This window comes from Anolis sagrei, chromosome 1 (assembly GCF_037176765.1).
Source record: "Anolis sagrei isolate rAnoSag1 chromosome 1, rAnoSag1.mat, whole genome shotgun sequence".
Taxonomy (NCBI): domain Eukaryota; kingdom Metazoa; phylum Chordata; class Lepidosauria; order Squamata; family Dactyloidae; genus Anolis; species Anolis sagrei.
This window is the reverse complement of record NC_090021.1, coordinates 51,678,135-51,698,649: the sequence shown is the minus strand read 5'-3', so window position 1 is coordinate 51,698,649 and position 20,515 is coordinate 51,678,135. Positions and strand designations below refer to the sequence as shown.

The window sequence follows — 20,515 nt, the reverse complement described above, 5'->3', positions numbered from 1 at the left end:
ATAATGTTGATACCTTTTGTGGGTGCAGTCTGAAGGAGTCCAGTATATGAATATTGAGAGCAAGAGGGGGAGCTTCTGTTCCTGCTGCATAGCAAATATGCATTAGGTTGTTCAGAGATTAAAATTGGTGAGGGAAAGTACTGATAGATACGACCATATATGTCAACCTGTTTTTGGAACTCATTTGTTTGAAGAATTTAATTTTACTTAAAATTTTAAGTGTGCATGTTTTTTTAAAAAATGGCTTTGGTAATTGAGCAAGCATTTGTCAATGAAGAATGCCAACTGAATCTATATATCCAAGTCATACTTAATTGTAAAGGCTCTTTCAAGGGAAAAGCTTTGGGCAGGAGCCACAATCACATTGCTTAATGGAGCTGTCCATTCTGTAATACAGTGTATGAGTTAGAAGTGAGAAAGTATATTTGTCTTTGGAGTTATTACTCTCTTTCTTATAAATGTCTAGAGAAACCTGATATGAGAAAATTACTCTTAAGTATGTTCAACACTGTAGGCACAATTACATAAAATACTGTTGAGAACACTAAATATATTGTTGTGGTTAAGCAATATATTCAATGTACAGACAGCCCCCAAATTATGAACAATATAGATTCAGTAGGTTTGTTCTTAAGTTGAATTTATAAGTTGGAACAGGTACATTTAACAGCCCTGTTAGTTGGTTTTGCTGTTCAGAAGATTTCACCTCATTTTCTGTCCCTCTGTCAATTTGATTTTGAAAGATTTGGCTTGTGGAAACAAGGATTGGCAATAAAACTTCAGCGGAGACACCTTTTTCCCCATGATAACTCTTTTAGGAGTGAATTTCCCTTCCTAGGGGTAGATTTCTCTCATTTCCTATTGTCTCACTCCTGTTCTTAACTATGAGTTGTTTGTAAGTTGGATGTTTGTAACTCGGGGACTGCCTGTATACATGATCATCATCCAGTTACATCTTTATGTCAATCTTAAAGTATATTTTGAGATTTATATAACTGTGATTACTCCCTGTGGTTCAATAAAAATGTTCTCTAAACCTCTCCCTCTTCATTACCCATGAAGAAGGAAAGGCACACTCCCCTCCTTCCCAATCTAGTTTTTTTACTTAAGTGGGGTTCCACAGCAATATTGGGAAGCCACTGTGGACTGCTGTGGTAGAATGCTGTTAGCCATATTTAATAACAGCTTTCTGCGTAAGCTGCTTTAAAGAGAGACTATTGCCCATTATTAACAGAAACTTACTGTTGAAACTACTACAGTCAGCGATGTAAAATAGGCAGGAAAACAAACTTGATGGTTTGCATGACACAACAAGCCAAAGAAACATGTTACTTCATTAGTCTTGTTGGTTTTATGTACTGATCAAATATGAGTAGATCAGCTGTAATAATTTGTTTCTCTTCCAAAAAGCCAGGTTAAGAGACTAAGTTTTGTTTCTTCATTTTATGGTCTGGTTTAGTGAGTGGGAAGCAAACCAGTGGCAGCTGCACCTACTTTTGGATAACACGAAATCAGTGATTCTCAAAGTGTGCTCTGCAGAGCCCTTGGAGCTCCATGAAGCATACTGAGGGTCTTTACTGTTCCCCCTCAAAGCTTTCCCTCTTTCCTTCTTCACCCCTTCCTCTCACCCCCAAAAGCTTTTTTCCTCTCTTCCATAGCCCCCAAAAACTTTTTTCCTTGCCTGCCTTGCTGCCCAGATTCTTTCCCCCTTGCCCTGCTTGCTTCCAAAATCCTATTTTCCTCCCACTGCCCAAGAGGTGCTTTGATTGTACTTTTCTTGCATGACAGAAGTGGATTGGACTGGATGGCCCCATTGAAATATTGTTCAGTTTATCTTGGTCAAAATGTTTGTCCATGTCTGATATAGTAAAGCGAAAGGTTTCCCCTGACATTAAGTCTAGCCATGTCCAACTCTGGGGGGTGGCTCTCAACTCCATTTCTAACCTGAAGAACCGGCCAAGGTCATGTGGCCGCCATGACTGCATGGAGCGCTGTTACCTTCCCGCCGAAGCAATACCTACTGATCTCACATTTGCATGTTTTAGAACTCCTAACAGCGGGAGCCCACCCCGCTCCCCAGATACAAACTGCCGACCTTTCGGTCAGCAAGTTCAGCAGCTCAGTGGTTTAACCTGCTGTGCCACAGGGGGCTCCATATATGTCCGATATAATATACTATACATAATATAGTATAGAAACATTTATTGGGACTCCACAAGAAACTTTTACTCTAGAAAGGATTCCACAGCTGACAAAGTTTGAGAACCCTTGCACTAAATGAATTGTAAAGCAAACATCTATGGTTTGTTTGCATTCTCCTGGTATGAAAGTGTAACCCAGGGTTCTTATATCCCTCTGTGTGTGGTGTTCTTAAAAATAATAGTAAGTCCTGACATCAGAACAGTGGTATCCTGTTACATTTCACAATGGAATGATTTGTGAAAGTTGATCCAATATTAGGCACCAGTGATTCATGGGAGTGGGTGTCTTATTACTTCGTGTGTTATTACTTTGCAGAGTTTGATTTTTATGTGGCTGAGATATCTGGGAGTTAGTGGTGTATTATTGTGTAATAGATTTCTGTATGTGACAACATTATTTGCATATATCTTTATTTAAAACAATATATTTTGAACATTTTAGACATTTTCTGTGGGGATATTGGGATCAACCAAGATTTGGATTTTGTGTCCTCCCTAGTTCCAGGTTAGAAGCATTTTTGAAAAAAAAAGAGAGAGAATACTGAGGTTCTCAAGGTTTTATGTTCCATGGAAGTGGTATAGCACTGTAAACATGAACTGTCAAGTGTTTAATTTTTAAAAAACTCTCTGAAGATGACTATAATATGTACATTTTGGTTGTATAGGTGTTTGGGGAAACAAATCTCGTATATTAAATAAATCAATGAGTTTCTGGTATTATAGTTATTTCATTTTGGTTTTTAGATGAAAACTGGGATGATCAGCTTCTTGGATTTGAGCCTTGCAATGAAAACCTCATAACAGGCTGCAATATAATCAATGGAAAATGCGAATGTGAAACTATTAGGACCTGTAGTAATCCCTTTGAGTTCCCAAGCCGGGATACTTGCCTGTCAGCTTTAAAAAGGATTGAAGGTAAGTCTGTATTCACTAGTTTTGATTTATAATCATTTATGGTACATCATTTTAAAGACCTAAGACGCTGTTCTTTATACTTAAATCAGAAGCTTGTTGCAGGAGAAGTTTGAGCAATAGTGTTGGCAAGAGATGTTTTTCTTTTTTGTGATTTACTGTAGCAATTAAAGGCTTATTTGTTCTTGTTAGTGAATGAGTGTTCTGTATGTTGATTGGTTGGGTATCCTGAATTAAAAAGGCAACTGCTCTTATACTCAGCCATTATTTTTAACTGAAAGAAAACAGAAAAACGTGAAGGACATTTCTTATAAAAGCTGCAGTTTATAAATATAGATGTGTTCTAAATTATTACTGGAAAACATCTCCTTCTCTTATGCAAGGAAAATAGAAGCTTATGAAGGGACATTCATGTAGTTCCATTCTAAGGTATGGTTTGCTTTCTGCTATGATACTTTTTTAGATGCTACTTTGTCAATTTTAGATGCACTAGCTACTGGGTGAATTTTTCATTTGTCTGTCAGAGCACCTTCATTTTAATAGCTCTGTGAATACCTAAAGTATATTATAGTTAATGTTTTTCTGGAGTAGTATAGAATAGAGTTATTGACGTTTTAATTTTTGAATATAGTATGTTCTTGTGTTAGTGTCGGTATATTTCAGCTGTTAAAATAGTTGAAAAATGTAATAGGTCTTTCAAATTTGATAGAAGAAGGATTGTGAAGTAAGTTGTTCAGTTTCATTTTTAAATGTCTAACGTTACGTGGAATATATCTACATGGAGATCACTACACATGAAAAATATGCACTGTCAAAGGTGAAGTAAGTCATAAATAATGGGAGCCCATTATGTGAGAAGGTTGTTGTGTATACCTATTTCTTGACCTTAAATCTATATAGTGAAATTATTGTGCTAGTTAGGAAAAATTGCAAATACTCATAGTCCATACTGCCATGCAGAAATAAAAACAGGTGTGAAGTTGTCTTTAAAGTACCACTACATTTGTGATTGTGTCTTGAAAGGAAAACATACTGGTAAATAGATTTCCAAATGAAGGTCTTTTTTGTCCACATGCTTTGAAAGATGGTGGTTTCTCAGACACAGAAGAAAAGTCAGTGACAGTATCATAAGTGGTTGAGGGCCAATGATATGTCTATTTCTGGAGTGTATTTCCAGATCAAAAGCTGATCTGTATTCTAAATAATTTGAAAATTTCTTTCCAATATCAAGTTCAGTGATTACACATAATTTTGGTGGTAAAAAAGCCAAATAGCAATACATGAAACCTTGCTGTGAAACATTTTGTTAAACATCTGAAAACAACGTGTGAGCTGTTTTGCACTTCAGGAAAATTGAGACAAAACAGATTTTGCTGGTTTTTATTTTCTAGGCTTTCACGTCTATGTATTGAATCTGGCATAGAAACAAGCATATTTATAAAATATGCAGGACTGTATTGTGCATAATGCCACACAGTTTGGTGATGGACATGGTGTGCCTTCATTAGGTATTTGGAAAGATGAGATCAGAGTTTTTCTGGAAATGATTTTTATTACAGATGGCAAAACGACAATTTGAATACTGTTGGAGAAAAGCAATAGAGGTGGCTTATCTCCATCCACCTCATTGCAAGAAGATATGCAAGGAATAAAGTGGGAACTGAAAGGCTCTGCCCTGTACCCTGTGTCGTACGCGCAAGAAAGGGATAAAGGGACACAAATGTTAGAAGAAATCTAAAATGCTCAGAGACAAATGTTAGAAGAAATCTAAAATGTGGGTGAAAAGTAAAACTTGACTGGATTGAAGTCAATTAAATGCAGAGTAAGAATAATCAGCATTGTGAATCAGGAGCCAGGCAAGGTGTGTATTCTCACAAACCTATTTTAGAGCCAGTTAGTGGTTTAGGTGTACAAGAATGGACATTCAGCTCAGAACTTCAATATTTAGTGTCTCTGCCAACTACAGTCATTAAAAATGTACACAGGGAACTTCAAAGATAAATGGAGAATTTAAGAGAGATCCAAGTTGAAGAATTGTAAAGCTACTGTGTGATGTGTGATTACCTGGGAGCAACCCTACATGAACCAAATGAAAATTCACAGTAGGGATAAAAAGGTATGCTATACAAGACAGGTACAGGTTGTGGATATTGTTTGCAGTTTTTTTTTTCAGTTGTAAGAACACTGCTGTTTGCAAGGAATGGCTTTAAAGCCATTATAACTTACTCTTTGCATTCTTGCAGCTTGAAATAACTCTGAAACTGGTTGAACAGGTATTTTGGCATTTGCATTGTGAATGCATGATTATATTGAGAATTTATTCTTTTAAAATACTTTCACCCAGCTGTCACAAATCAATTTGTGATGCTGCATAGACTTTTTTCCCTGTAAAGTTTGTGAAACATTAATCAGGAAACAGATCAAAGTAGTTACATACAATGAGTAAATGAAGAGCAATTCCACTCTTGTACAACTAGGTATTCTAAAATAGTTGAATTTTATTGTAGGGTTTTCAGGCTGTACGGCCATGTTGTAGAAGCATAAAGCCCGGAAAACCTACAACAACCCAGTGATTCTGGCCATGAAAGCCTTCGACAATACATTAGGTTGAATTTTAGCTTGCACACTCATACAACTTTAGCTTGCACACTTATTATATAAATGGAAGCTACAGGTGTATCTCATTATAATTTCCAGTACAAATTTTAGAAGCACAAATATGCATACGTTTTTCATCTCTGAAAATGGCAAGTAACATTTTGAGGAAAAAATGAACAATATACTCTGGTGTTCATAGATCAGTATGAAGTGAATCTCCAGAAATATACAGTTCTACTTGTTGGTGAAGGATGGCATCATAAACATCACTGATTATTTTGCAAAAGGGGTCCTTGTTTTCCCCCGTGCACTTTGTTGTAAAATGGTAGAGGGAATTTACTGAAAGCTTCAGAATTACTAATCCATAGCAGATAGCTGAGGATCTGTAGATTAGCTAATACTTGTTAAAAATACTATTTTCTCCAACATATTAATGGCAACATATGTAGCATTGTATCCTATATTACGCTCTTTTGCAACTATATCAGTACATACCACTACTATGAAGGCATGAGGAAAGCTCTTTTCTTTCCATATAATTATAAATATGAAGATCAGCTCATTTGGGATAATAGGTTCAATTTCTCACAGTCCTGAAACATGTATTTTTTCAGTTGTTTTGTTCATTTATGTCAGGCCAACTTAAGTTTGGGTTTTTGCCTTTTTCTAATAGAAAAGCACATTTTTGTGTGATTGTTCAATCTCTCCCTAATACTATTCCCATTTTAATTTTTTAAATATAATCTAACAGTTCGTCTAATCTCTGAATAAATGTCAAACGTTGATCCAAGTACTAGGAGGAAAGTAGCTGTAATTACAATAGCAGAAATACTATAGTGATCAGAGACTCCTTTTCAATGTTAGTGTAGCATTCTGTTGTCACCTTTCAGTTTACAGAAATCAAATAATGTCTAAAGGCAAAATTATCTTAGATATTAAATTAAAGGGCAAGACATTGGGAAAACTCTCATTGTAGCACTTAGCATTATGTACCACAGAAGTTTTGAAGTTTCTGCACAATTTCTGTAGACCACATGAATGGAGCTTAAAGGGTTAACAGTGGTCGTAGATTATGATGTCAGAATTACTGCAATAGACATTGTTGAATTATGAAAGGGCAGAATTACTCTTATGGCAGGCCTAACCAGCCAGTTGTTTAAATTGACTAGGTAGGCCTGCCAGAAGCGAGAATTCTTTAATCGTGTATTAAATTTTGACAGCTTTTTAGCTATTGAATCTCTTCTGGAAAGTCAATCCACAGCCTAGTGGTGGCAGATGAAAAGATTCCTTAAGTGACCATCCTACAGGTAACCTGGATCCAAACCATGTAGACTTTAAAGGTCATAACCAACACTATGTACTCTGCCCAAAAAGAATCTGTGACATCAGGTTATCAAGATGTATATGGGAAAAGCAGTATGGGAGGCTGATTTTACTCCACAGAGAAACATAATAGCTTTATGGTAGAGGCACTTACGCATGCACAATGACTCAGGTGCTGTATTTAATTTAGTTTTAAATTATGTCGTACCGAACTTCTTTAGTAATTTAGCTCATCTCAACTAGCATACATTTACAGTCAGTGTAAACCTAATACATATATAACTTGTACAAATGTGATTCTCTTTGTTTTATAATACTGTTGGTTGCAGCAGCTGACTTCCATGTTGAGAAGAAAGAGAAGTGAGTCCACTCCAGATACATTAAGGAGTAGATATGGGATTTTTTTTTCATGTCACAAGCGACTCGAGAAACTGCAAATTGCTTCTGATGTGAGAGAATTGGCTGTCTGCAAGGATGTTGCCCAGGGGATGCCTGGATGTTTTTACCACCCTGTGGGAAGCTTCTCTAATGTCCCCGCATGAGAAGCTGGAGCTGATAGGTGGGAGCTTACCCCACTCCCCGGATTTGAACTGCTAACCTTTCGGTTAGCAGTCCTGCCAGCACAGGGTTTTAACCCATTGCACCACCGGGGACTCCAGCTATCATACCCCTAAAAGGGCTTCAGCACTTTGGATAATTCTAAGTATGAGCTATAGCTAGAAGCAGATTCACTGACATAAGAGCTCCCAGCTGCCATTGAGTGCTTCTTGTAAGATTTTTTTTTTTTTTTTGCTTCCAAACACCCCCCACCCCCCATTTTTAGCTGCGTGAATCTGGAATCATCATGAATTTAACAAACTTGGAATCCAAAAAAAGGGAAAATGTTATTGTGATTTGAGTCAAACTGACATTTGAAATTATGTACTTTATTTTCTAATAATAACAAGAGAATAGATGATGCAATATTCTGAATAGTTTGAGTTGTATTGATGTGATATCAGTATTCTAGTTAAAAGGCACTTTGTTATCTGCAACATCACACAGCTTCATAGATTATATGATAACCATTAAACAGCTTTCCAAACTATTTGATCGTATTTGTTTTAATATCCATGGTTATATAAAGTGTTAATATTCGTGGTAAATCTGTTTAAAAAAAAAGATGGCAATCATTTTCAGGATTTAAACCTAAAGACTTAAAGATGGGTGGCTATAATTTTCTTGAAGAAAAATCATTTGTATCCCTTTTACAGAGCCAAACTAATTTCTTGAAAAGCAAATCCTCCAAAGCATACTACATGGGGGCATTCATGATATTCAGAAACCAAAGAAAATATTCACTTGGTGTATAAGAATACTGTATGTCAGGTATTCTGTTTGACCTTTGACTAAAGGATATTGGTTGCAAAGGAAATGCTTAACATTCTATCTGGGTTTGAGTCTTCATATTACTTGGCACAGTTATTTGACAAGGTTTTTGTTCCTTATATTTCATGATAGCTTATGCAGATGTTTTGCAAAAAGCGAATAAGACAAATGCAACATTTTTGTGTTCTAATCTGTAGATAAGCATGATTAAATAACTTTTTTCAGGAAGGCAGATTGGAAAAAAAGTTATATGCAATGTGACCCCTTGGTTCCAGAAAACTGTCAGCACCCTGTTCAAAGCAAAATAGTGTGTGTGTTTTCAAAAAAGAAGAGGACAACTCCATAGTAGGAGTTCCCTAGAAAACTTTGTAATGCAGAATCTTGATGGGTGTAATGGGTGAGATAGACATATAGTTTCTACTCAGACCTTGAGCTAGTATGTGGGAGGTATTTTGAATCCATGTGCTTGACCTTATAAATGCCACATATTTTATCCTCACATATTTTACCTCAGTGATAGGAGAATATGGGTCTGCATGCTATTTTTGTGTTTGTCTAGAACCGTGATGGCGAACCTATGACACGCGTGTCAGTAGTGACACGCGTAGCCATTTCTACTGACACGCGCCGAAGGTCCGCCATTGCTTCGGCTGGAGGAGGAGGCGGAGGAGCCTTTGAAGAAGAGGAAGAAGCGAATCAACAAAACAAACTTTAGGGCAGCGTTTCTCAACCTGGGGGTGGTCGCGAAGCAATTTTTCAGGGGTCGTGACATCGCCTCCTTTGGCCCCGCTCCCTCCAGTTGCCAGGAGTCACGGAGAGGCGCCCCCATTCTGATCCCAATTATTTTGGATGAGGCATCCAGTCTGTATCAAGTGCTTCCGAAGGAAACCAGAGGAACTTCCAGGGTAGTGTGCCATCTCATACTTTGGAGTCAGGGTTTGCAGAGGGCCTTCTGTGGGGTGTAGTTTGATGGCCAACCAAGCACGCTCCTCATGGCCGTGCACATTCTTGGGTTGGTGGGAAGCCGGCAGAGGGTGTGTTTGTGCCGTGAGTGTTTGTTGGTGCTGCATTTGGCTAGCTGGGAGCACCATGGTAGAGATGGAGGCAGTGGGCAGGCACTCCAAGCTTGGACAGCATTGAGTACCTGACCCTGTGCACTGCTGGTGCTACCTCCCGGCCTGCAACAAGTTTGTCATCCCCTCCCCCCCCCCCGCAGTAAAAGAAAAGGAAGGTAGCTGACCCTCACGATAAGGGTGCGCGGGTGGGTGAGCAGTCAAGGCCCTCTTTCCTCCTTGTTCTTTCAGCCGCAGCAAACACATACACCCCGGAGGCCCCCTGTGGTGAATCTAACCTTTTGCCAGGAAGGCTGAAGCCTGGAAAGTCAGTAGCTGACATGTTCAGAGACAGGCAGGAGAGCTAAGAGGCAAGAGGGAGGAGTCAGCCGACTCCTGATTGGCTAGAGCAGTCAGGGGAGGAGTTAGGTTTGAGAGGGGAAAAAGTCTGTGTCTTTTTTGACAAGCTGGGGAGAAGAGCTTTAAACATTGTAGAGTGAAGAAGTATTTTAGGAAGAGGGAGCTGAGAGGAATTTAGACAGGGAAAACTTTTGAAGCGAGCCTTGGGGTTAGAGCATAGGGAAGGCAAAGGTTCCTGAGTCACTGTACATAGTAGGGTCAGTGAAGGAAAGCCTGGTTTGCTCTGTGAGGCAGTCAGTGGGCTGTTCTCAGTGACACACTGTGTCAGTGTAAGGGCCAGTGTGAAGCAAGGAACTCACAGGAAACAAAAGTTAAAGTCTTAAGAAAAGACTGCTTGTCTAAATAGCTAAGCCTCAGTTACAGCATTACGCTTTTGTACCACTCTTATGAAGAGTTGATTTGTTCACCAAGTTTAAAATAAACCTGTTTATAATTTCATCTTTAAACTGGTGTCTGCCTCGGTCTGTCACAATCCTTAGATTTCAGTTAGCCTAAAGAAAACTACTTTCAGTCCAGTCAGCAAAAGAAGCAATTTTACCAAACAAACTTTACCAATTTCACATTCACACTTATGTTTTCCTCAGACATTAATTGAGGTGGTGGCGGCGAATCTACCTAATACATTGGTCATTAACAACGTTAAATCAGTTGGTCACTTAACAATATTTCTGAGGTGGGATAAGAGAGTCTTTCCCCCTTTGTCACAGCCATATATCCTCGTTAAAGTAGTGTCCAGCTGAACGTTAACATCTTCACACTGTAGGGCAGAGGGTGGGATTGCTTGTCCCCCCTGCCCAAGCTGTCGTTGATCTTTGTTATACTGGTGGCAGCGGTGGGATTGCTTGTCCACCCTGCCAAAGGTTTACGTCTATCTTCGTTATACCCCCCCCCCCCTCTCCTTTTTCCTTCTCTTTCTCGGCTTTTCTCTCTCTTCCCTCTCCTTCTCTTTTGTTATATCCATTTCTTTTTCTTTATTTCTCCCCCTCCATCTTTCTCCCTTTCTTCTTTCTTTCTCTCTCTTTTTTCTCACCCTTTCTCCTCCTCTCCTTTTTATGTCCCTTTCTTTTCTCCCTCTTCCTTTCCCTCCCTCCCTCCCTCCTTCTCCGTGCCTCCACCTCCACCTCAGCAGTTTTCAGGAAGAAGGGGGGGAGGAAGAAAGGGCAGCCGAGAGGAGAAAGGCTGCTGCTCCAAAAATGCTGCTTCTGCCAACTCCTGGTGGCCGGTGAGCGGGGAAGGGACTTTAGGAGCTCACCCGCTGTCCTCCTCCTCTTCCCCTCCTTCCTCCTCTTCACAGCAGCGGTGAAGGGGCAGCAGCGACAATAACACGATGTTCAGCCTGCAAAGCTGGAATGCCCAAAAGTTGAATGGCCATCTGATTGTGCTTTTCCTTTATGGCAGAAGGAGGTTGGACTGGATGGCCCTTGGAGGTCTCCTATTCTAGGTTCCTATTATTATTCTTGTTATTCTTATTATTATTTTATTATTATTAGAAGCAGGAGCAGAGGCTGAATGGCCATCTGTCAGGAATGCTTTGATTGTCTTTTTCCCTTATAGCAGAAGGAGGTTGGACAGGATGGCCCTTGGAGGTCTCCTCCTATTCTAGCTTCCTATTATTATTATTATTATTATTATTACTATTATTATCTTTAGAAACAGGAGCAGAGGCTGAATGGCCATCTGTCAGGAATGCTTTGATTGTGTTTTTCCCTTATGGCAGAAGGAGGTTGGACTGGATGGCCCTTAGAGGCCTCCTCCTATTCTAGGATCCTATTATTATTAATAGCATTATTATTATTATTATTATTATTATTATTATTATTATTATTATTTTCATTAGCAGAGGCTGAATGGCCATCTGATAGGAGTGCTTTGATTGTGCTTTTCCCTTATGGCAGGAAGGATGTTGGAATGAATGGCCCTTGGAGGTCTACTACTCTAGGATCCTATTATTATTAATATCATTATTATTAAGCAAGGTCTCTATGGCCATCTGTCAGGTGTGCTTTAATAGTGCTTTTCTCTTATGGCAGGAGGGAGGTTGGAATGAATGGCCCTTGGAGGTCTCCTCCTACCTTAAGATTCTATTATTATTATTATTATTATTATAAATTATTATTAATATTATTTAGTTGAGGGTGAATGGTCGTCTGTCAGGTGTGCTTTGTTGCTTTTCCTGCATTCTTCCTCTCCTACCTCCTTTGCCAAAGCAGCAGCAGCGAGAACAACACGATGTTCAGCCTGCAAAGGCTGACTGGCCACCTTACTTGATTGTGCTTTTCCCTTATGGCAGGAGGTTGGATATACATCCTGCATATCAGAGATTTACATGACGATTCATAACAGTAGAAAAATTACAGTTATAAAGAAGCAAAAAAAAAATAATGTTATGGTTGGGGGTCACCACAACGCAAGGAACTGTATTAAGGGATTGTGGCATTAGGAAGGTTGAGAAACACTGCACTACTGGCTATTAGAAATTGTGGAAGTCCAAAACACAAGGAGGGCCCAAGCTGGCCCATGCCTACTTTAAAGAATAGCCATGATATTTAATTCTATTGCAATATTTCACATATTTGTAGATTTGAAATTGTATTGAAATTTAAGCTGCTTTGGCCCCTTCCACACAGCTGTATAAAATCCACACTTAACTGGTTTATATGGCAGTGTGGATTATCTGCCTTGATATTCTGGGTTATATGGCTATTTGGAAGGGCCCTTTCAGAGCCCCATATCCCAGGATCTGATTCTAGGTTTTCTGTTTATCCAAGATTATCTGGCAGTGCAGACTCAAATAATCAATTTTGAAGCAGAAAACCTGGGATCAGATCCTGGGATATAGGGCCTTTCTGGAAGCGCCCACAGTCTCCTTGTGAAGACAAAAAGTGGTATATCTGTTTAGGAAGAGCACCAAGGGAATTTTGCAATCGTTAGTCAAACTTGTGTCATTGAAGTAGGATTGGCTGTTTTGGGGCTTTGTTGCTGACTGTATCTTTAGTACAGTCTGAGGCTCTGAATGGCTAATTTTGATTAGTCTCCTTTTCTAGGACCTGCTGAGTGCTGCTGAATTAATATAAGAAAATTTAGTGTGATCTATCATTTTGAATCATCTCATGGCATAAAGTAGTCACTAGACTCAATTGGTTCAATTTCTAGTGTTTGCCCATATTCATTTGTTTATATAGTTTATTATTCTTTTCAAATCTTGTGGGGAAGTGTGCACATTCCAATAACAGTAGGCTATGGAAACAAAAAGTTATATCGAAAATAAATGTTGTTCATATGTGATCTTTTTTGCCGAGAATAATGGAGGGAAAGCAAGGAGGAAAAATATAGGCACTTGAACTGGTGAGGCTAACATAACTAAAAATGACACACAACCCCAATTCCAATTAGGAATGGAGTGCTCCAATAAGATTGAATCTCCATGGTAGAAGCTCCCCAAATACAAGAATGATAGCACTATACACATTTAGTTATGCAAGGCCAGACTGCTTATTTTTTTTACTTCAGTATTAACTTCAGTAAGTGCTAATCAGGTTTAATGAATGGTCATTTAAAACTTTTTCTAGAGACATTGGGGATTATATGTGGGACTTCTTGCATATTGTTTATGTGATGTATTATTGAAAACCAATTTGTATTTAAAGATTTTCAGTGTTCTTTTTACTTCACAAATAACAAGTGTGCTGGGGCAAACTTAACTGATAGCAAGAAATGTGACATCGATTTGATCAGAATCGGATTCCTTGCATCTATTCTGATGCATATTCTAATTACATTAGGTGTTAAAGATTTTTTTAAAAATCCTCCATCATATGCTGGAGTACTGTTTAAACAGCTATCTGCTCTGAATATTTTTTTTTCAACATCCACTATGCATAGCTGCAAGTTTCCTAATTCAGCCTTTGTAAAAGTATGTTGTGCACTAGTGCAGAAGAATCTGTGGCCCTACAAATCTTTCTGTGGGACAGAGGGAAATCTTTTTCCCATCTTAAAAAATTATAAAGGAAGTTCAACAGCAGATTGGAATTCTGTACAATGCTTATTAGGAGAGGGGGGGGGGGGGTATAACGAAGCTTAAAATGTGTTCAAAAATATACATAACCTTGAATAAAACTAAATTGTTATAAATATACACAGTTTTTGAAGAAAGAGCTGCAAGCTGCTGTACTCTTAAATTATATCGCTTTTCCCCCACAACTGGACTTTCTGTGAAGTTTCAAACCTGTCATCAGTAAAGGAGGAAATTTTCATTATGGCAGCATAGAAACAGATTGAAGCATTATCTTTCAGAAATGTCAATGCACTTTTTCAGGAATATTGAAAGATGCACACTTTCAACTGTTTACAAGTGTGTCCTTGGTGTGTGTGTATGCGTGTTTTGTGTAATTTTAAAAGAGCCCTCAGGTTATTTATTATGATGCAAAAATGGAGAAATATGAGTCAAGTGAGATCCAAGAATAATCCTAGACTTGTATTATAGAAGACTTTGTGCAACTTCTGGTTTAAATGAAGTACCTAAAGACTTTTTTAGTTTAATTGAGATCAAGCCAGTCCGACTTTAGGACCATTTGATAGAATGTGTTGGTTATGACTGGATCTCATAAATTTTGGTGGGAATTAACAGTTTAGTCTAACTTGATCTAATCTAGTCGCAATTCTGTTCTTATTAATCTTACAGCCTTTGGATTAGAGCTAGACATTTTCTGCATAACTGTCATTGATGAAAACTCTCTCTCTCTCTCTCTCTCTCTCTCTCTCTCTATATATATATATATATATATATACACACACACACACACACACACACACACATATAAAAATGGAAGCAGCAAGGTTTTGGATATTCAGGTGCTACAATGAAAATTTTCAAAATAGATAATACCATACTTGTCAGCAGTAAATAATTCAGAATGGGTTATGCCTGTCACTCTTCACAGTTCACCTTTTGAAAAGATTGCAGTTTAGATTCAACTTTTAATTTCTGATGGATTTAAGTTTTGAGCAGGTAGCAGTAGAAAACCTTGCAGGGTGACTATGTTTAAATTAACAGCAATTATGTTGCCTAATACATGTGAACCTTCTTGTGTACTTTTCCCCCAATTGATAATGGGACATACCAGTGAACAGCAATACTTGGAAATCCATCTAGTCCATCCTTTTGCTAATGCAAAATAGTCACATCTAAAGCATCTCTAAGCAGATGGCCACTGAACTGATGTGGGTTGTTTGTTTTTTTTTAAAAAAAATTATCCTAACAAATGAGAGTCTTCCATCTTCTAAGAGTATTGTTGCGCTGTCAGAACACTGTCAGCTTAGCTTCTGTCCTCTGAAGTAGTAGAAAATGAACTTGCTCCATCTTCCACTTGATAAGCATTGACATGCTTGAAGAGGACTCTTGTATCACCTCTCATTTTTTTTCTTCTTCAGGCTACCCAAACCTGTTTTTCATAGTTTGTTTTTCAGAACCTTTGCTATCTCATTTGTCTTGCTCTGGACATATTCCAGGTTTCTGATATTGTGCTTAAACCACCATGCCCAGAACTGAACACATACATACATTGGAATGATGCTGTTGCTACTCTCGATCTTAACACTACATTTTGAACCAGCCTATACTTCAGTTGATCTCTTTTTTGCTATTCCATCATCATGTTGGTACATGTTTAGCTTTTGGTATTTTGAGATTCCTAGATCCTTTTTATGCTTATTGTGTCAAGGCAAGGATCACCCTGTCTATGCAGGAATTTGTTTTGGCCCTGTTCCAATCTTCTGAGGTTGAATTCCAATTCAGTCTACCCATCCTATTTGATTAGCTTCCCCCGTGTCCACATTATTTGTAAGGATATTGAAAAATATCTGGCTAAAAGCAGAAACCTACAGCATCTCTTGTGTAATTTTTCTACAGGATAAAAAGGAACCATTGTGGGAACTGTATGTGTTCAGTCCATCACTTAATAAGAGTAGTGTTTAGATCACGTCTTACCAGCTTATCTACAATAATATAATGAAATTTCTTGGCATAATACTTGTTGAAATCAGGATAACACTGCATTCTTAGAGTTGCCAAGTCCTTTCATTGCCCTATCCACCAAGCTTGCAACACTATCAAATATTGATTAAGATTAGTTGGTCATTTTCAAAACGTTCACAAAAAAATATATTTTTTAAAAAAGAAATTGACTTAAAGCAGTAGTTATCTAATTTCTATTGTTAAAAATCCCACTGAGTTCAGTAGGATTTCCATTGCATAGATTTTTTTTTGAACTTTCATGTTTAAAATGCAGCAAAATCACATACAGGCAGTCCCTGAGTTACAAACATCCGACACCTAGTTACAAATTGGGGGGAGGGGGAGGGTGAGACAGGAATGGAAATTAACTCCTGTAAGAATTATCATGGAAAAACAGTGTCTCCACTGAAGCTTTATCACCAATCCTTATTTCGATAACCTTACATTTTCAAAATCCATTTGTCACAGGAATAGAAAGTGAAGTGAAATCTTCTGAACCAGGGGCACAGGCAGCAAAACAAATGTTGCAGGGGTCTTCACCCATTCCTATATTATCCAAAGTTAAAAGGAAAGGTTAGGGGCTGGAGTTACCCTTCCAAATGTACCTATTCCAACTTGTATACAAATTCAGGTTAAGAACAAACCTTGTTCGTAACCCGAGGACTACCTGTAATTTCAGTATCTAAAATGTCTTGGAAGGCATTGTGATCTTCTGTTATTTCTTTCCCCTTTAGTTCAGTTTACATATATAGTATTTAAAATCAATATCCAGAATTGTTTTATTATCTTGTTTTATTTATGTTCTGCCTTTCTTGTAATAATGAGCCCATGGTAACTGTCAACATGTAGTTTTAAAAAAGGAGGGACAACAGAAGCACTCATTTATTCAAATACAATTAAATATGCTACCATATTAAAACAACAGATAAATTTGAAACACTTTCACACTTTATAATACTATTTTATAGAAATAATTGAAAAAATATGTCTGGGATTTTTAAATCTCATTTTGAGAATGTGCAGTCCTAACTGTGGAAACTCCTGGTAAATATTGTGTTCTTAAAATTATCTACTGTGGTGTGTTTTGGCTAGAAGCCCTGAACTATACTTTATTGTGAAGTGATACAATCAGGTATTGAGAGATCTATTATCTTTTCCATATTTTGCACAAGCTGAAAGGCAGAAATGCTGTATTGTGCATTCATTCCTTTTCATAGGACTCATTTACTTAAGAATAGAAAGAGTTGTATTAGATAAAGCTTCACAATCAGGCCTGCTCAACTTATGGCCCTCCAGGTCTTTTGGACTGCAACTCCCAGAATCCCTGACCAGAGTAGACATTTGATCATAAACAAAATGTTTTTACATTGCAGTATAGATACAATGTATAGCTATAATGAAATACATTGTAACTGGCATTCTGCTTTTTCAAATAAGGAATGAAGTAACTCCTCTTACTACCACCCCTCTCATAACACATACCTTTCCATATAGTCCATTAGGCTTTTGATGTCTTCATAAATATCTTTTATTACAGTAAACTGTAATTTTGCATATAAGAAATAGAAATACGCAAAAAATATCTGGAAACTGCTTTAATTAATAATTTTTTTCTTCCTCCTAACTTTTAAAGGATTTTCTCAGTGGGTTCATCTCTTCCAATTTACACTTAATAATAACTTCCTTTATTTAGCATATTTATTTTTCTGAAGGAAAACTTGAACTGAGGTGAAAGTGGGCAACCTGGTACCATTTGATGTTCTTGATTGACAATTCTTTTGCTTCCTGGTAGGTGGAGCCATTACGCTTAGTATAAGGAATCAGTTGTAGGCTGAAGGAAGAGGAAGACTACTTTTAAAAGAACTGCTGGTAAGTTTGTCTTTCTTTGTATAGATTATATAGACATAGAATTACCTGTACATGCAAAGTGCCCATTGCATGTCAAGGTGAAGACCATTGACCAAGGCATTTCAGACACCATGTCATATGTACAACATCGTATATAAAGGTTTTTTAAAGTATCTCTGTTAGTTTCTTGCAGCATGAAAACAAGAAAGAAGGGGGACAGAGAAAGGGAATATGGCAACGCCTTTCAAACTAATTTGTTTCATTTTGGCAAGCTCTTTGATTTGTGGAAACCTGCCTCAGATGCAGTACAGAGTGCTGAACTGCTTCTGAAGTTGGACTTAAAAGTTATCACATGCTTCCCCCCCTCCTATTCCTCTTCTTATGCCATATGTAAAAGAGAATGAACTTATATAACTTGGACATGCATAGAAGTTGTAAATGCAGTAAGCAGAATTGATCCACCCTGTCTTGCTGTTTAACATACTTTGAGCACATTTTAAAAATATTTGTACCAACCCAAACCCTTTACATATTAGTGTATGTATTTAATTGAGTAGGTTGTACTTCAGAGAAGGATATGTATTGATAAGTGAGGATCTGGTCTGTAGTGGTTCATACAAACTCATGACTATGGCTGTGTTTAGTTACAAAGGATGGCTTTCTACAGCTGTGAATGCATAGGTGAAACGCAAATGCTGCAAATGACAGCATGCAGAGATACTTTTGAAAGATGTTATTTTATGATAAAGATATAACACTGTAGATAGATAGATAGATAAAGACTAAACCTGTTGCTAGTTTATTGCCCATTTTCTGAAATGCTTGGGACCAGAATTGTTTTGTCTTTTGGATGCTGAAGTATTTTCAGAATAAGATACCTTGGAAATAGGACCCAAGTCTAAATATGAAATTTATTTCTGTTTTATCTAGCATATAGCCTGAATTTAATTCTGTTCACAATATTTATAGTTGTGTTGTGCATGAAACAAAATTTTATGTACATTGAACCATGAGAAAGAAAATATGACACTATCTCATTTACCCATATGGACTGTTTTGGATTTGGGGCATTTAAGGTTTTGGATTTCTTGAAAATACTCAAGTTGCACTGCATTACTTAAATGAAAATAGGTTATAGATGCAGTTTTCCGTTACAACTTTTGTTATTGATCAAAACATAGTGTTCTTTCCCCTGCTAATATCTCTTAGTGGTTGCTACCAGTGGTTTTTCCATATTTCAGTAGAAGTTGTGTTTAATTCGTTTTTGTCTTCCTGATGTTCAAATAATTTGAAGAATATTGGAAAATAACTTAGGTTGAGGAGGCTATCTTGGTAAGATAACTAAAGACAAAGGTAGCATGAAGAAGAAATAATTATTTACTGTTTATATATTGGCTCTCTTTAAATAATATATTGCAGGTAGCTTTAGTAGATGCTTTGGTAAGAGACAGAAGGCATAAACTGGAAAATAAAAATTACTATTTCAGAGGGTGTAACTGTTCTAATCCCCCAATACACATTAAGTGTTACATGAAAAATTCAGCAGTTTCTCTCTAAGATTTGTAAAGAATGTCACTCAAAGGCCTCTTCCACACAGTCATATAACCCATAATATCAAGGCTGATAATAATAATAATAATAATAACAACAACAACTGCTACTACTACTACTACTACTACTATTACTTCATTTGTAGACTGCCCTATCTCCCTGAAGAGACTGAGGGCAGTTTCCAAAGTATATGGCATCATATATGGCAAACATTCAACGCCAATGAATACATGCTTTGAACTGCCATATAGTCAAGACTCTACCTAAACTACAAACTTCTGAATTCTGCAGGAGGCAGCCACAGAACTGAAAGTGGGTGCCCACTCTAAATATATATTTTTAGTGTGATTGTCTGGAGTATTTAGTCTGCATAATTACTTCCAGTAAGTCAGAGGAGTTTTTCCATGAGATTTCCTTGTGGTTCCCTTTTGCAGTTCTGTTACATCTTTTTCTGAGTATATTTGACCTGCTGATTCCAAAAATGGCACTAGCTTTTTCCTATCAGCTATAGTTTTTGAGATAAGCATACACCACATAACATAATGTACTTTGATTGTGCTTTCCCTCCATGGCAGTGGGTTGGACTAGATGGCTAATGTGATATCTTCCAACTCTATGATTCTATATGCCACAATATTCATCGGCTCGCCCATGGAAAACCATGATAACCATATATAAGAAACTAGAGTTGATGTGGTCTATCCAGTGCCATTTTCTGAATCAGTGTCCCAGATAACCCCAGGAACAGGCCTAAAAACCCTACACAAGATTTATTTTTGTTGTGCTGTAATACAGGCATTACAGAAAGCAGTATTATCAACAAAAAGAAAATATACTTTGTTTTGGTCAATAATCTTTGAAAATTACTATGTCATTGAAATATATGTGGATGAAAAAGAGTCAAACCACTGTGTAACAGTGCCTTGAAAGGAAGTACATTTTGTACTTCTGTATGAAAAGAAGTACATTTTTCAAAGTGTGATGTAAAAAGGAAAGAAAACCAGAAAAACAATGTATAGCTGGAGTACAAAATATTGCTTCTTGAAGGAATTATCGTTCTTGCATTCAATAAACGGAAAAATCTCTGTCAAATCACACCAGTCTCTGGTGAAACACTGATGACATCTGTAACATTAGTCTCCATTTACAAGCTATCAGTGCTGCATGGTTTTTAGACCACCACCTCCCCCTCCCCAACCACAGCTAAAAGTCAGGCATTTCCTCAGTTA

At 37.5% G+C, this 20,515-nt stretch overlaps 1 protein-coding gene across 4 annotated transcripts in view; it reads left to right on the top strand.

The window, feature by feature from the left end:
* CRIM1 (cysteine rich transmembrane BMP regulator 1) overlaps positions 1 to 20,515 on the top strand; it is a 128,483-nt gene that overhangs the window by 10,384 nt on the left and 97,584 nt on the right. For 2 of the 4 annotated variants that reach the window (XM_067464549.1, XM_060777250.2), the window contains exon 2: positions 2,946 to 3,116. The exons of the other annotated variants lie outside the window; for them this stretch is intronic. In XM_067464549.1, coding sequence (XP_067320650.1) covers positions 2,946 to 3,116 — 171 coding nt within the window. The remainder of the gene's footprint in view (positions 1 to 2,945; positions 3,117 to 20,515) is intronic. 4 annotated transcript variants of the gene reach the window in all.